This window comes from Onychostruthus taczanowskii, unplaced genomic scaffold, assembly GCF_017590055.1.
Source record: "Onychostruthus taczanowskii isolate IOZ18803 unplaced genomic scaffold, ASM1759005v1 scaffold50, whole genome shotgun sequence".
Taxonomy (NCBI): domain Eukaryota; kingdom Metazoa; phylum Chordata; class Aves; order Passeriformes; family Passeridae; genus Onychostruthus; species Onychostruthus taczanowskii.
In genome coordinates this window covers 2,873,101-2,890,988 of record NW_024502569.1, presented here as the reverse complement: position 1 = coordinate 2,890,988, position 17,888 = coordinate 2,873,101, and the positions used below count along the sequence as shown (strand labels likewise).

At 40.8% G+C, this 17,888-nt stretch overlaps 1 protein-coding gene across 1 annotated transcript in view; it reads left to right on the top strand.

The window, feature by feature from the left end:
• MTUS2 (microtubule associated scaffold protein 2) overlaps nt 1–17,888 on the top strand; it is a 162,669-nt gene that overhangs the window by 100,935 nt on the left and 43,846 nt on the right. Inside the window, exons 5-6 of the mRNA XM_041416056.1 lie at nt 6,851–6,949; nt 12,011–12,219. Coding sequence (XP_041271990.1) covers nt 6,851–6,949; nt 12,011–12,219 — 308 coding nt within the window. The remainder of the gene's footprint in view (nt 1–6,850; nt 6,950–12,010; nt 12,220–17,888) is intronic.

The window sequence follows — 17,888 nt, the reverse complement described above, 5'->3', positions numbered from 1 at the left end:
TGTATTGCACACAGCATATTTTATGTAAGGAAGGTGGAAAGTATTTCACAACGAGGATGGCAGTGATTTAAATATAAATAGTATTTCTGAAAGAGTGCAATATCGGATAATGTAAAAATTACCTTTGTATTTCAGAGATGTACATGATTTTTATCTATGTATGAATAGTAAATTCATTCACAAATGAAAATATCTACCTATATTAATGAATGAAAAATAGCCATGAAAAATCACATGAAAGCGTTCTTGTGTTAGATATTTCTTGAGAAGACCACATGAACTGTAAATTTTCACTTAAAAAAATATAAAGACACAACAGCTCAAGAGCCATTATATTCCTGATATTTCACTAAAAGTGCTTGTGAAATAAATTGGACTGCAGGGAATAAAAAAATATTTAATTAATGAAAATGGACTCCTTTAGCTTCTGCTGTGCAGCAGATGATGCTGTGCTTCAGATGATCAGAAAAGAATTCTGGCATGGGACAATAGCAGTGGAAGATCGTTGTCATGCAAATTGTTTTGCAGGCATGAACTGATGGCCTTTCAACTGCTCTTTGAAAAGAGTGCACTTAATTATGTTTCAGTGTATTGCACAGCCCTTTTTATATTTACATGTCTGTCAATTTATAGAAAAGGGAAAAGAAAGCACATGCTTGACTAGAAAATGAGAGGTCTTGTAATTTCACTTAAATATATTAGCTACTTCTGCAAGTGCAGTGATAACCTAACTAAAACTTACCATTTCTGTATTGCTTCATATTTTGTTTAATGATAGGTGAAAGCAGGTCTCCATCAGGAACTCTGCAACTATAATCTAGCTCTGAAATTCATATAAGCTTCCTCTTTCCACAGATGTTGATTAAAATATATAGTACTTGAAGCATGCATATATTAATTTTCTGGTTTAAATTTCCCTTGAAATGGGGGAATATCTGCAGAAGACAATGTTCAGAGACTCAGTTCTGTCCACCAGGCTGGATCTGCCACCCAACTGTCTGTGAAATCAGAGAGCTGTGGGATTTTATTTTTTCTATGCCCTCTTAAGGAATTTGAGGAGTGTGTGTTATGAGATTCTTATTTCTACTTGGTTGTTATTTAATAACTGTTGACATGCATAAGAAATATCCTAATTTGGGTGCAATGACAGTGGCAATAAGGTATTCATTTGAGCAGCTTGTTCCTACTTGGCTCCCTAAATTAAAGACAATCAAAAGCATTGTTTAAAACATTCACACAGTCAATTGCTGTGCTTCTACAAGTACCAGTAAATCATATAGAACAGGACAGGCTGTTAAATGCAATCAGTCAAGATGAAAAATAAGAGGCCAGTGTTATCTCAGCTCTCACCAGCAATCTTGTAGTGCAAAATGTGGGTTTTTTTATCAGATTCTGCAAACTCCAGACAGCAGAATGTCAGCAGGAGGGAGAGGGATGAGCTGAGGTCACCTGAGGGGGGAAGTGTGAGCACCAGCACCCTTGCAGGGATGAAGGGAGAAGAGTCTGCTGCTGCTTTGTTCCCCCTTGCAAACACTTTTCCTTCCAAGCTGAATAGCAGTGTGCAGTGGTTTACATTCATATTGTTCCTGTACTGAACACTGGGATATGCAGCACTACCCTGCAGGTGAAAGTGGGAGCTCATCTGCAAGTTTTCTTACCTTTCTTCTGGGAATCACTCTGAAACATGCCATAGCACAGCTGAGTGAGGAAGTGTCTTGGTTTGAAATTTCAGCCTTAAACAGGAGGAGACAATAAAATGCCATAGGATCCATGCAAAATGGCAGAAAGAGGAGTAGTTGTTTTAACTCTTCAACTAATGTTGGATGTTCTGAATTACCCTGACATTTTCTATTCAGTGCAAAGAATGATTAATTTTATCAGGTTTATTTTTTCCTTTATTTTTTTAAACACGAGCTAAAGAAACTTTGCTATTTTAATACAAGAACAAGGCAACCGTTTTCAGACAAGACAATTAAATAGTTGTTATCATTTTTTTCTTATCAGATTGACTTTAAATTTGAAACAAACACAAAGGGAAAATTAGCAGTGTCTACTTCAAGAAATACATAGTCATTCTTCCAGTCTTTATTCAGTCGTTCAGTGTCTCATAGATCACAGGAAGAAGAGAGTCTCTAGAGAGAATTAGACTGCTCCCATTCTACAGAATCTATCATATTTCCAGCTTTGTTCATTTTGTCTCAAACAATGCATGCAGGGATATGTCATTACTCACCAAGGACATGACTAGCCGTGGGTATCAGGGGAAAGGCAGAAGAAAACTCAAAGAGGCTCCCTGTGTCTGTGAGTGACTAAAGATATTTCCTTGGGTTTGTTTTTTTTTTTTAACTTGCATACTTCATTAGTTAACTTATAAAATACTCCTGAGAACAGTTGGAATCCAACTGAATGCAGTTAGTCCCATTGAATTGTTAATGATGTCTACAGCATGCTAGGATTTGTTCTGGAATAAATACTCAGTGTACAATTTGTTAACTTGCTTTCCGTCTGAAGTATGAAAGCAAATTGAAGCCCATCCCAGTGTACTGGCTTTTGAAGACTCAAAAATGTACAGGCAAATAAAAGTGCTGATTCTGCAGTGCTTGAGGAGATATCTTTGACAAGGTATCTTTTGCTCTGGTTCCTAGGCTAGCATTCAGCACTGCTGGGGGAATGGAAAAGTGGCTTTGTTTGCCTGCTATTTTTCTAAGTGATTTCTGGAATGTTTTGCCTTGTGTTTTCCAATTATTTTTGCATTTGCTCCTTCTCTTTCATTTGGAGCAGGCTGTGTATGTTAATTAGGAAATGTAAATACCTTTACAGAACTGTGTGTATAGAGGCCTTTTTCAAAAGAAAATGTTTTTAAGCACACTAGCAGAAAAGACAAACAAATATTTCTGCTCATTGTTCTCTTACAGCCTGAAATATCCATTTCATTATGCAAGTGTAGCTTTTAAAAGAGGGGAAATGTTGAGAGGTTTCTAACCTTAAATGGAGTATAAATTCACATAAAAATTAATACTTTGTGACTTTGACTACTGGCTTCCAGAAACCAAATTTCTCACTGCATGAGCTCTGTCAGTTGTTGAGGGTGGCAGAGCCTTGGAAAGTGTTCCAGAAAGCCTGGAAGTTAGTGGTAGTTCCTGAGATACCAGGAGCTTTTTGCTGGGAAGCTCAGTGCTAAAAGCCCCGATTCTGCACGAATAAGGCTAATGCACAGGCATTTAACACAGGGCTAATTAGAATTCCATATTTCCAGTCTGTGGGCAATAACATTAAGAATTTGAATAAAATTTGTTCCAGATCAGATTTAATATACATTATAAAAGATGAATTTAGAAGAAAATGAAAAAAGTGTGCAAGTTCAAGAAATATACACTTATGGTGCTTAATTTCCTTTTGTAATTTCATGTAATTTTTATTCTTTTATGATTGCACACATAACACCTTTTGACATTTCAAAATACATATGACAGGATATGATTTGAGGTTTTACATGTGTTCAGGCCTGTAATAACAACTGAATAATGTTTGTCTTCTTTCCTGAGTTACCCTGGAGCAACAGACCTGTTTTGTGCATTTTAGTCTTTGAATTACTTTTCATACACTTCAGGCTAGAAAGGATCAAACTTTATAACCTCCTGCTGCACCATACCCTGTGCTACTGCACATTATGCTGATTACTACACCAGTGCTCTCCCTCAGTTATTTTAAACTTGAAATTCTATATTTCTGTGAAATGACAAAATCTGGGCCCAAACACTTGTAATCTAAAGATTTATTTTCCCTGCAGGAAATCAACATGTTTTCTGAATGTTTCTCTTTGAACCAACTAACAGCTGTTGTTTCAAAAGACAAGAACAAGCCCTATTTTTAGAAAAGCATTCAAGTCAAGCTCTTATATGAGGTCTGATGCCAGGGATGGCTCTTCCCCTAAAATTTCCCTGTGGGTGATGAGCTTAGCAAAACGATAACAGCTTGTTCCCGCAGACCGTCCTTCCTTTTGCCTGCTGTGTGCTTTCTAAATCCCTCTCCTCTAAGGAGGGCCACAGAGAGGCCACCAGGGCCCTACTACTTTTGAAGGAGAAGCTGAATAATAGCTAGCTCCATGTGTCCCGGTCCCTGTCCCCTTCCCAGCCAGGCTGTGCTGGGCACTGGCTCTTCCCTCGCGGCACAACCCCTCCTCCCTTGCCCGCTTACTGCGCCGCTGCCTCACCAGACCTCAGGAGCTCTCCTAGTCTTTTAAAATTAACAAGGGCGCTGATCTTCCTTGTTATTAGTCCTGCTTATCTTTCCTTGCCCAGATATCTGTCTGCACCTTCTTTCTGCTGGTCTTCCACTTTCTGGAGCCAACGTTCCCTCTGCAGCTGCGCTACCGGGCAGCGCCCGTACACGGCTCCCACTGCTCTGCACAGACCCTGCCTTGCGCTCTGCAAAATCCTGGCCTTCTTTGCTCCATTTTCTTTCAACCAAGCTCTAACTGGGGAATTGTTTCTTGTTTTGTGCTTAAGGTCAAGGGACTGAGTGCATTCCCCAGGTGTTCCTCATTGAAAATGTCTCAAAACCAAAAGTAGTGAATTATTTACATGCCTAAGGAAAGCATAAGGAAAGCACATGCTTTTCTCTACTGTTGTCTGTGTTTGGCATATGGCATAGCAATATTTATGAAAGAATTCAGTATATGGCCCATTTGTGCATTATATTTTTATTTTGAAAGCCCAAGAAAAACCAAAGCCTTATTACCGTGAAAAAGTGATGTTTGAATCTATAACTAAATAAACTATGTCTTATAAAGCAAGCCCTGGTTTTGTCTCACAGCTGTCATCTAAGGAAGGTCCTTAGTAATGAAAAGGCACCATAAACTTATTTTATGTCCTACTCTGTAGTAAACTACAGTGTAATAGGGGGCAGGCATGGGCAATTTCTATCTTTATTCACCTCACTGTGAAAAGTATTAATCACAAATGAGAATCACAGCCTCAACATGTTGTATTTAGGAACAGCAAAGAAAATGGAGATGGACAAAAATAAAGGTATGAGCAAGTGTTCAGTCTTTACAAGCCCCTGACAGCTGATGGTGTGATTTGCCTATGAACAGCGGAAGAGAGTCAAAGAGGGTTTCAGAACTTGTCCCATGCCTCCTTCCCACAAACAGTTGGACATGCAGGTACATGTGCTCCTTCCAGAAGCACTCTGCAAGCAAATGCTGAGAGACAGTGCTAGGAATTACACAGCTCAGCTTCTGGTGTGTGGCAAATGCTGCATCTGCAGCTCTCTGCATGCAAGTCCTGATGCAGGCAGAAGTAGAAGGGTGAAAGGTGCATCAGAAATAAACCTATATATACTGCAGCTGTGACTAGGCGTGGCTTTGGAGGGAGCAGAAAACTAGTAAAGCAGTAAATGTCCCTCAAGATTATGATCCCCATATGAAATTTCCATTTTTCTCCACTGTTGAAAGAGCCAGGTCACATTTTGTATTAAGCAAAATGGAAGATAGCATTAGCTTTCAGACTGCCACTGTCATTAGGCACCACCAAGAAAATCTGATTTTTTTTCCCTGCTTCAGATACTTCAGATTCTGTGGGACATTTTCCTATAAGATATCTGTGAACATACTCATAAGAGAAGGGAAAGTCAATAAGGCAGACTTTGTTTTCCCTCTATAGCAAGTCATTTGCCTTAAATCTCTCTGTTTTTCCTGTGTATCCAGGTGCTTAGACACAGCCCTTCAGGCTAAAATGCAACCCTCAACAAACACTAATGGTTAAAAAAAGGAAAGCAAACAGGAAAATACATTATTGTCCCAGAGGTTTGCTTTTTATTGCTCTTTCTCCTTACTTCTTTGATGAAAAATTTCTGCTTGAGATCCTGTGACTGTCGCACCATGTCAAAGGAGCAGGGCAGGACCTCATGTTACTGCACTCAGCATGGTCCCCACAGCTATTTTGATGGGAGCTGTGGGTGGGCAGGAGGAGCTGAGCTTGGGTGGCCACTGGCTTTCAGAGGAAGTTGTGTCTCCCTGGTGCAAAGGCAGTCTCTGACTGCAGAGCTCTGCCTGGCAGAGCATCCCAAGGCCCTGACCAGAGAGCTCCAGTGGTGGGACAAATAGCAACAGACACAGAGCTGCCTCTCTCAGAAATATTCCATGCCCTGGTTCATCCCCAGTAAACCTGCACAGCGTCTTGCAGGTTTGTGCCCCAGTGTTCTTGCCCACCTCTGTCCCTGCCTGCCTTACTGCACAGACAGAGACCCACTCTCGTGTCCTGGCAGCCACATCCAGCACAGCTCTGACACCTCCTGCCTGCTTCTGCTTCTCGCCTCTCTCTTCACTACATGAGACCATCTTGGAAAGCTGGTCTCCAGAAAAAGCAGCTTCCTTACCTGTGGAAAAGGTGACAGGGCAAGGACTTGCAGGCAATTTCAGTCAGCTTTGCAGTCCTATTCCATTTCTCCTGCAGCCCAGAATAAGGTTGCACGGCAAGGTGAAGAGACAGAACACAGCACTGAGAACAGATAGGATGGGTTAGCTGTGTAGCTGTTTGTGCCTTAATGGCATTTGTCATGGTGCAGATGACTGGAAAGCCAAGGTAGTGTGTAAGGTGTTCTTCTGTCCTCCTTCAGTGCTGTGCATGCCAGCTCAGCTGCACATACACAGTCGTGGTTGCAGACATGTCAGGTTGGCATCCAACTCAGAAGTGTGTGTAGCATCATTCTGTGCAGAGCCCAGGACATGTATTGGTGAAATACATTTTGCCATTTTGATGTGTATCTTTGTGACACAGTTCTGCAGAGTTATGAACAGAATAATAAACCAGGTGTCTTTCTACCTTTGATATTTTTTTTCCTAAAACAGGTGTGAAGAAAGAAGTGCAAAAAGATCAGGATGCCAGCAGACCAGCTGTCTCATCCCCTAAGAAATCAGCAGTAACAGCCACAAAACTCCATTCACCAGGTATTTATGAACCTGAAAGTCTGTTTCAGGAAAGATTTAAACTTGTTGACTTTGCATCTCTTGTTAACACACTCAAATCTGAAACCTACTATTGTTAAGTGAGGATTGATTGTGTCCAAGGTTCATTAAGCTGGCTACAGCAGGTTTTATCATAGCAATGCATGAGCTGAATAGACTTTTGTTCTCCTTGTTATAACCATGCAATCATCTCTCTTCCAAAGCAAAGAGTTGTTGCTATTACATGTCTAAGGGCACAGGAACATTTTTTTTATCATTACAATTTTCTTATGTAAGAAGAGGACAGATACATATAGCAAAATAAAAGACACCTCAGAGAATTGCCTGGAGTGATAATGGTTGCTCTCTTACTTTTATGCAGAGGCACTAAATTTCCTGGGCTATTTCTGTGCATAGCTGGAAAAGGGATTATCTATAGCCTCCAAAGTGCTATTGGGACATTTTCAACTTATACCTCAATATTGGGCACAAACACATGGTTTTACCATTTCTGAAGAATACTTTTTTTTATTTACTAAAACAAGGGAGTTTGTTTCTATTTATGTCTACTGAGTGTACATTAATAAATGGATAAGGTGCCTAAAGGCTTTTGTGAGGCCGACCTTTGGTTGATCTAAATGCTTCTGAAATGAGTGTGCATGGTCCCACTGATTTCATTGTGCTTGCAGTTTGTCTTCTGTTACTTCATTTTTAAGACTGCTTGAATACTTAAAGTGTCATCTCTACAGCTATGTGATACTTAAGTTATAACTGTGGGGGATAGAACCCCAGGTTGCTTCATTTTGTGGCAAAATATAAATAATGTAGAACAGCTCTCCAGCTCCTATAACTTGCACCAAGAGCTTCTCCATTATTATTAAACTCAATCTCTACTCTTCTTCTCAACTAAGAGAATCAATAAAATGGAAGGTTAAATTTAATCTTCTCGGGCACCAACAGGACACAAAATTCCTCTCCTTACAAAGATACTAGAGTAAAAAGATGAACTTAACACTGTCCTCTGAGTCATATAATTTACAGGCTATTTTGCACCTGGTGAGATCACAGAGAAATCCAAAGAATTTGTTGCAGAGGGTGCCGGACCAGAAGCTCACTGGTGCTTATAACGGCGGGAGTCCAGTTTAAGCATCAGCACTGATTGTGGCTGCAGCAGCGTGTTACAGCTCAGCTGATTTGCTTCTACTAGGATTACAAAGCAAAATGGAACACTGGAATATTTGTACAGAGTATTTGTATTGTCTTAAGGAGGTCTGCATCTCCACGGCTGATTTGATAATTTTCAAGGCCTAAAGTTTTGGTATATTCAATTCATGAGGCCTCAAAGGTTTCTTCATTCTCATGAGGTTGATAACTGACCTCCATCCATCAGACTGGTTAAAAATTTGTTCAGCTTGCTTGTCTGCAATTAAGCCAATGTAAATTTGTTTATCACTCTAAGGATCAAGTAGGAAAATAAACCTCATCTTCATTTATTTTTTAGAGTAGCCTTTGGCATTCTTTAATAAATGCAGCAATAACAAAGCAATCATGACCATTTTTTCACCTATTTAACAATTTCAAAAAATACCCAAAGCAACCTTTGAAGAGGACACACAGTGTAGCTGATGCTAAGGGGCAGTCACAGACTTTCCTTCATCAGAATCACAAGCTTCTGCATCCTTTACACTTTTTGATGGGAGAGAAGGTGTCTCACAGGTAATTCCACCACAACTACACCTGGCCATGAAACAGGTTCCAAAATTTCTGAGTGCTGTTTCTAGATTGTATTTGCTTCTGTTACTGGCCTTCTCACATTCAGTTCCTTTTAATCAGTGCTGGTTTTTGACTGTTGGACACAAATTTTTTGAACTTTGAGTCTGAAGACTTGCAAGGGAGTTTTGAGATGCAGTGCTGCAGGGATCTCAGTTTTATCCTTTGATGCAATACTCTTCCTGAGATCTGTCTATAGAAACAGGTGTCCATAGATGCAAGTACTCTCCTTCCACTCCATTTTAGAATGGAGCCAACTGCTTCTGGCATCTGTCACTCTACAGAATGCTTGATAACAATTGCCTCTAAGTAATTTGCTCACTTTCCTCACCAAAATGTTGGAAATTGGACAGTTAAAAGGAGAATTAATTGCATTCCCCATCTAAATCCTCATGGACAGTGTTAATTATGAGTATATACTTGTTGTGTCTCATTAGTTCAAACAGTCACGTAGATAAAAAAGACTTGGGAGTTTTGAAGCGGATCAAAGGAGTACAGTGATTTCAGCACACACTGGGTCTGCCCCTCTGGTCCCACCATCAGCAAAAAGGACATTGAGGATAAGGGCCAGCATCGTTAATATATACCCTGTTTTGTGCAGAGCAACAGAAGAGAGACATCAATGGCAGAATAAGCTTAGTAAGCTGCCTTTCAGACCCAAATGAACCGAGAAATTCAGATTTATCCCTGAGGAGAATAGCACCGTTTAATTTACAAGGACAGCTTATAATACTGACAAGGACAATACAGAGATGTGCACTTCAAATCTTCCAGTGAACAGGAAGGCTAGAGAGATGTAAGACTAAGCAACCTGATGGGTTTCTGTTTTAATTAAAAACTGAACTAATTTCAAGGGCTTTCCCCTACACTTCTCCCTAAGCTTTCTGTTGTAACATCTCTGTCTTGCTTAAACAGCCCAAGATTTTTTATACTAAGAAGACAGATATTTATGGCTCTTGCTTTTATGAGTTTCTTATTTTGTGGTATTACCTACTACACAGCTGAGAGACCCTTGACATGAATGGAAGAGTCTGTATTTTCTTATTACTGCGCAAAAAGGTTGACAGGCTTCAAGTGACATAAAAATGGATAGAGGACAATACCTATGCTGCTTGAACTCTCTTAATGACAAAAACTCCTTGTGCTGTATTATTTGGGTCCTTGAATGACATGGCATTAGTCTTGATGCTGCAGAACATGGTATTCTTTGTCACAAATGCAGGCCATGGACACAAAGAATTTCAAAGGGATTTTTTACACTCGTGGCTCTTTGCAGCTGAACCACAAGATGCTTGGAGAAATGAGGGGGCATCTCTGCTGGAGCTGGCACCCTGTAAGCTTAGCCTGGAGCCAGGATGTAGCTGAGCAAGATTGAAGATATGCTCCCAACAGCTCTGTACAAGCTGGGAATCTGAAAAAGTAGGAATAGGCTCCTGGGGTTTTGCTCTGGGGAAGCCATACTGTTCCCCTGCCTGATCTTGAAAAACTGCTCTTAGGATCTATTTGCAAACCCAGACCACAGTCTTAAAGACCTAAAAGATCTAAAGTACATCTGACAAAATTACTTCTGGAATTTGTAATGCTCTACTTTACAAATTGGTTCAGATTCATACCATCAGAGGCATCTCTGTAGAGGGATTCTTTGGCTTTTTAGGAAAAGGATAGGTAGTATTCATGGCAGAAGACTGTCTCCTATTACATTGATTGCTGGAGACTGGTTGTACACATGGTTTCTGTATTGTTTTCAGGAACTGGATACTACAAGACTATAAAACTACAAACTGTCCCCCTTTATCGTATTCTTGCACACACAACCTTTTCTACTAACACAGAAATGTTCCAGGCCCACGTCCACCATCTCTAGTAACACATGGGATGAAGGTGTCTGACTCATATTTTCTCCCTTTTTCTTACTGACTTTAGCTTCGAGGGTAAAAGCTGGAGGATAATGGGAGGATCTGTTGAAGACTGGAGGTTCCTGGCCAGTATTCAGGAATGAACTAAAGACCATCAACTGAGGGGTAGCAAAAGGGTAGCAAGAAAGACTGAGCAAAAAGAGTCACTAAGCTGTGCAAAGGTGATGCCCAGCTGGCCATAAATGTTTGCAGAGGAGAGTTCTGAGAAAGCAAAGAAGGTAAAGACAGAGCAGATTTTCCAAGCAGTGGCTTGAGCAGTTCGATGTCACCAGAATACTGCCCCTTCTTGCTTCATCCTCATAACTGGGTATATCCACAGAAATGGATAGTTGACTCAAGCAGGATGTGAACTGAGGGAAAAAAGCTCCACTTTTCTGAAGTGGCTTATCATGAGCATGCTTCAGTTCTGGTGCCATTGATAGAAATATGACACTATACCCTAAACACAAGCTACACTAGTGCTTTCACATGCTTGTACAGCATCAGGCTTGCTTCAAGCCAACTTGGAGCACATCAAATGAGCCAGAGTCTGTCTGGGCCTATTTCTGCAGGCAAACAATGATTCTGGTGTGATTAATGATTCCAAGAGAGCAGCCATGCAGAGCCAGTGATGTAACTCTTGTGCACTGTGTGGCACTTGGTGGCACTTCAGTGCATATCTGCAAAGTGCTGCAATTTTGGACATGTAAAGGTGAGAGCAAGGGGAACTCTCAAGGTAGACTGCAGTATTGTAGATAAAAAGTGGTATCCCATAGCAAGCAATCCATGCTAGGTTTGCATTCAGGGAGGGACAACTCCAGCACCACATTGTCCTGTGTAGAGGCAAAATGAAATCTGCAAAGGCAAAGGAAAACTGGCACCTCTGTCAAGTCACCAGGCTGGGGGTTCATGTGAGCTAAGATACCATGTGTAGAGTAGAAATGTCACCTAGCTGTTTTCCTTGTCATCAACAAGATAAGGTGAATCCTCACCTGGAAGTGCCCATTTCTCTCACTGCCATTCAAGAGAGATGTAGACCTCTGTTCTTGTAGATGTCTAGCAGAGGTGAGCTGCTTCCTTCCTCCAACAACCTCAGTTCTCAGTGATACACTCTTTGGACAGCTCTCCTCAGCTTGTAGAAGACTTTCAGGCTCAGAGCCTGAGGTGAGATTGACTGTTAAAGAGCTTTGACCCCTAAAGAAACATATTTCACTATGTTTTTGTTTGTATGTTTGTTTGTTTGTTTGTTTATTTTGAAAGACTGGAAGTTCTTGGTGAGTGCTACAGACCTTTTTTTCTTTTGTAGGGATGAGTCCCAGAGGCCATAGAAACACATAAAGGTCATGTCTGTACATGTAAACTAAGTGACCTGGATGGTCTTTTCTTCCCTCCTTTGTAGGACATCCCAAGCAAAGGCCAACCACCCCAAAGAATGGATTCTCCCCCAAACCAGGAGAGGGGCGAGACACTGAAAAGCAGTTTATACAGAAACTGAAGGAAAAGTGTGATGAGCAGTCCCGGCAATTAATCAATACCCAAGATGAGCTTAAAAGGGCCAGCTGTGGCTTTGATGTCTTTGCTATAACAACACAGTACTTTTTCAGGCAGGTAAGTGCAATTCTTACCATTGAAAAGATTATTTGCCTTTACACGTGTCACTTGCCCAAATTTATTCCTCAGTCACTGAAGATTTGTTCTTGGGACCAAAGCATGTAATTTCTTTACAATGATTATTATGAGAAAGGAATTCAAATTTCATAGAATTATAGAAAGGAAAACTGCAATGACAAAGGAAATCTGGCACCTCTGTTAAGTCACCAAGCTTGAGGATTGGGTGGCCAAAGAAATTGTGTGTGAAGTGTAGATGCCATCCAATCTGATAAGTTGAATAATTTGATGCCATATATTTGAAAAAAAAAGCGTAGGAGCTTGGAAAAGGAAGTATTTTGAATGAAGTATTTGTTACAAGCAAAGGCTTTTAGGAGTAAAGGAGATCCAGAAACTTAGAAGCCCCAGTCTCTGATTGCTAGAGCTGGAATGGAAAGTGTAACTGAGATATTAATGCTTGTGAGCAACCAAAGCTGTTAGATGAAGGAAGCAATTTGATTTCCCTCAATAATTATCCACTCTTCCTGTTCACCATGGATTGGGCAGGGTGTCCCTGTCACAGGGTTGCCAGTTCCTGAAGATGTTAGGATAACATTATCTCAGCATGCAGAAGATTACACACAGCAGGTATAGAGAACATAAAGAAAATGTTGCTGGTAATTAGAGAACCTTATTTATTCACTCAAGTCAAAATGAATACATTTTAAGAAAACCAAAATGAAACACGTGAAGGTGTTGCTTGTTTCAAAAGCTGTTTAGTGATCTAGGAAATGTAGCTGGGCTCTGAGGTCCAGACCTGGATCACACCATGCCCATGTATTTTATAACATCCCAGGTTAAGCTGGTATCCTGGCTACCTTGTAAAACAGGCAGACAATTCCCAGCAGTAGGACCCAAGGCTTGGATAACACCCTTGATGGCCTGTTTGCCTACTTTTGGAAAAGACAAGAATAAATTTTCTGTATTAAATGGGAGAAAGAAAAGCAAGGAAACAAAATCTAAATTAAGTGAGACTTAAAAATTCTGAAATACTTTATTTAGTTTTGGGGGTTTTTATATTAATGGGAAAGGTTACCTTTGAATAAATAGCAGTTCATTCTCTTCCCTAAGTCGGAGCTGATCTTGCCAGGGAGGATTCACTGAAGTGAAAAAACAAGTTCTTAAAATGTCCTAAATATTTTAAATACCTTCCCAGGAGATCTTCCGCCTCTATTTTTCTGTAGACTTGACATTTCTGTATCTCAGGGCTTGTTAGGTATTTCTAAACCTTTTTGGATGGGTTTAGGTTTTTGTTGCGGTTTTTTGGGTTTTTTTGGTTTTTTTTTTGTTTGTTTGTTTGGGTTTTTTTTGTTTGTTTGGTTTTTTTTTTTGAGTTGGGTTTTTTTGGTAGGGTTTTTTTTTTAGTTTGGTGGTGTTTTGTTGGGGTTTTTGTTGTTGTTGTTGTTGTTGTTTTGTTTGTGGTTTTTTTGAGCTGGCTGTGGAGTATCCTTGTTTAAATCAGAGGGAAATAAAAAAGGGCAGAGCATTGTCAGCTCAGCTTTGTCTGTGCACGGTCCACTGGGGAGAGATTTTTCATCACATTCACAATTTCCGAAGGAGCTCTCATGTCTTCTTCATCTCCTCTGGATATGTTTTAAATGAGAACAGCTGCTGCAACTGAGCTTTGAAATGACTGTTCTGCTGTTGGTGCATGTTGGATCTGTCCTGAAAATGCCTCCTAAATTGAACAGCTCAGGTGTCTTTATTTAATAGCATCCTCTCCAATTCTGGCCAAGCATAGCTGCACCTCATATTCCCAGCTCCTCTGTGTTTCTCAGGCCAGCTGGGGGATTGCAGTAATGCTCCTCTGAGTGCCTGGAGATGAAAAATAATACACCTGTGGAATTTAGGCACCTTCAGGTTTGGGCAGGATTAGATGTAGATTTGTTCCAGATCCATGCAGATGTGGTACCTCCTTTAGGAGTATGGTTGCTTTAGGCTCCATTTTTAGTGCATGCAGGCAGGTGAGCACTTCATGAAGACTATTTAAAGCACCAAAGACCTGAATTTCTGCTTGAGTTAACTCGCCTGTCTCATCTGAGACTACCAGGGAGCACTAAGGCTGCTGCATTCTTAAATTCACTGCTTAAGCTGAGAGCCTACATACAGTGGGACAATCTGGGACTACTCAAGCAGTTGTGTAACTGGGCAGTCATTTGTCTTGCAATATAGACACAGCCTTACAAGTTCTTGAGTGTCATTTGAAAATACAATCTGTAGGCATTTTCTGAGGTGGCATTATTGTCTGAAGGCTTGAGCAAAATTGAGTTGGCTGTCTTTGAGCATGGGAAAAAATAAACCAACATTTCACATTATAAAAATAATAAGTTGGGTGTATCTGTTTCTGAGAACCCTGCAGGCAAAATGGTTGAGGTCTGAGTGGAATTGCAGTTTGGCAAAGGACAAACATTAATTCAAGAAAAAGGTGCAACCTTATTCCTGAGAAGTTTGGGGTTGATTTGTCCAGCTAGCAGTTCCACTCTTGTTTAGCAGAGGGCCCAATCCTGCTTTGATACGAGGGAGCCTTTTTTGGGCCAACAGTCCTTTGTGTCCAATGTCTTTCTCCCCTTACATCACAGCAAAATAATGTTCAAAACATAGATTTTTCTCAGATTTGGACCTAAATTCTGTTGTAAAATGTGCTCCTAGGCAGTGAGGACAGGACTGAGTCTTAAAAAGAATCCAAAGACCAGTGTAGGTGGTAAGTAGGTGCAAGAAGGCCCATGCCTGTGGCTCTCTTGTCTTGCTTACACTGTTTCTCTTCTCTTTCCAAAGCTGAGGAAAGCACCAATGCAAGTGGTCCAACAAACATGGTTAGCTGTGTAGAAAGAGAGTGTTGTATGTAATAGAGTGTTGGACCACACTAGCAGTTTCTATGAGTGATTCAAGATTACATGACCATTTTCTTATAATTTTGTGGATTTGTTTTCTGACTGTTTCAGACCACTGCTGAATGGTATCCTGGAATCATCACTCTTCATCATCTGAAATGCTCTTTATTTGCAAGATTCTTTTAACTGGCATCTAGAAGTGCACAACGTGTAGCAGTATTTAATGCAGACCCATTTAATGCCACTTAAAACAATTTTCTATCCTTGGGAAAAGCCTAGGCAATTGAAGCAGGTGATAACTGAGGCAGTAGACGTGAAAAATATTAAAGCAGTGGTTCTGACATAATCATGAGAATAATGATTGCAGTGCCTCTGAAGAGCATGGCTTTTAATTATTAGTTAATTAGCAGATGTATTAGCTTAAGACCCTCGTATATGCACATGACTCTTGTTGACTTTTGGAACTGCTTCAAATTGATTCTGAAGAGGAGCAGATTAAATGTGTCCTTAATGTTGTCAGATGTTCCTCTTGCCCATACAGCCCTTGTGCTGTGCTGGTATTGCAGAGTGAACAACTCAGTGATGGGAGCTGGAGTGATACCAGGAAGAATTTTTAGAGCAAATATTTCCAGAGCCCTGGTCTGGATCACTCCTCACCTGCTCTGGCTTGTTAAGCCAGTGATAGTGGCAGTCCTGGCCCAGTTTCAGCCCTGTTCATAGAAGTGCCCGGCAGTGATCTCTCTTGGAAGTGGTAACAGTGCCATCTAAAGGGGAGTAACCCAAAATGACAAATCCGGGAGAGAAAAGCTTTCTGGACAGAAAAAGGGAGGGGGGAAAAAAATCCTTTTTTGCATCTCTAGTACACCACAGAAGTGTTTGTGTTGGAAACTGGGCTAATGGCTCTCACAATCCAGAGAGGCAGAAAGTGCAGTCCCAGGTCTGCCTCTGAAATTTCAGAGGAGGGCTCTAGAGCTCCAGTGCATGTGAGGAGAAGCGATCCTTTCTGGGCTGCAGCCCTCAAGGGTGGGAGCAGGTGAGGGAAAGGGTTATGCTGGGGTGGTCTGTCCTGTACTCTGCTTGGGCCTGGAGGAATTTCCAGACCTGAAGCATGGCCTCTTGGTATGGTTTTCATCAGGGAGAAACTCCTCAGGACAGGTGTGGGAAATGGATTTGATTTTGTCTGTGCGAAATGGATCTACAAATCCATCTCTCACAGACAGGTCCCAGCATCAGTGCAGCTGGATCAGCTGGGAATGGAGGAACCACAGAGATATCCTGAACAAGAGGTAGAACAACACTGCAGTGTTTGGTGACATCCCAGAATTTTGTGTCTACCAGGACTGGGAAAGGCATGTCACCAGTAGCCAGAGAGTGTGTGTCTGCACACCTAATCATGGCTATACAATATTGTATATATAATGTATTCCAGAAAAGTAATGTATTCCAGAAAAGTAAACACACACAGGAATGTCCTGCAAAATCTAGGATGGGCAAGGAAAAGCTTTTCCCTCATTTGAATAATGAATAGGAGTGTGCTGGTGTGTCTTTTTGAGAGGAATGCCCCTGTTCTATGAATGGACAATATGCCACCCAGTGTCATGTAACATCCTTGGCCAGATGCTAATGACCGCTTGTGCTAAAGGCAAAATTGGTCATGCTATTTTTAAGTCACTTGACACTTCCCACCACTGCCTCCAAAACATTAACTGGGGCTAACATTTCAAGGGATTATCTCAGCTGACAATGGTTTATTTTCACAAATGTCTCAGAGAATTAAGTTCAAGAGAAATATATCTATTGTTCATGCCTGGTGCTGGCAGAGTGCTAAGAAGCCAGCACTCACCAGAAAGATTGACCTTCTGGCTTTCAGGGTAATGCTTTCCCAACATTTGCAAAATATGTTTGAATTTGGCCCAAGAATAGTCTTTAGAAAAGTGCCATTCCTCCCTCCTCACTATTACAGTTAGGCTATGTGTCCTGCATTGAGCAAGTTCATTCTTTTCATTGCTCCTGATGAAGACCAGAGCAGTCAGAGCAGCTTAATATTTTCATTCTGTGTCCTGAAAAAAAATACACTTTGGTCTCATCAAACACTGACAGTTTAGGGTTATGTATCAAAAACATTGTATTGCAAGGAAAACAAAACACTTTGTTTACTTGGGAGGAAAAAAAAAAAATAGAAAGAAGCTCTGTCATCATTTAGATCTTCCTGAACTGATTTTTAAGGAGAAATGAACAAAATTTGGTATGTGGGGCTATTAGTTATGGTAAAACAGAGCAGTAAGAGTCCAGAGGTGTACTCCTTTACTTGCAAACATTACAATGAATGCTCTGTAGATGCAATGGGACCTGCAGGCCACTTACACATGGTCAGTCTACCCAAGGAATGGATTGGGGTTTGTGAAAGTAAGGAAATAATCTTCTGCGGGCCCCCTGCTTATTTGCTGTGTATGCTAAAAGTCAGGCAGTGAGTAGCTAAGGTGCTATAGGAAAAGAAACCTTAAAGCAGCTGAGTATCTCTCCCCTTCTCATGCTTTGGGTACCTGGATGTTACACTGCTTCCAGACAGCATGGCCAGCTCTGCTTCAGGCCCTGCAAAACAAGGAAAAAGGTGTAAGGAACCTTGTGGCTTCTCCTTGTGTCCTCAGTGACCTTCTTAGAGACACTGCTGTGACAAAATTCCAAAAAAAAAAACCTAAACAAATTAGACTATGTTTGTATCCTTGGCTGGAGACACATAAAAGGAGACACTTGGCTAGTTACACATAAATATTTTAAATTTTGAGATAAAAAAGAAAT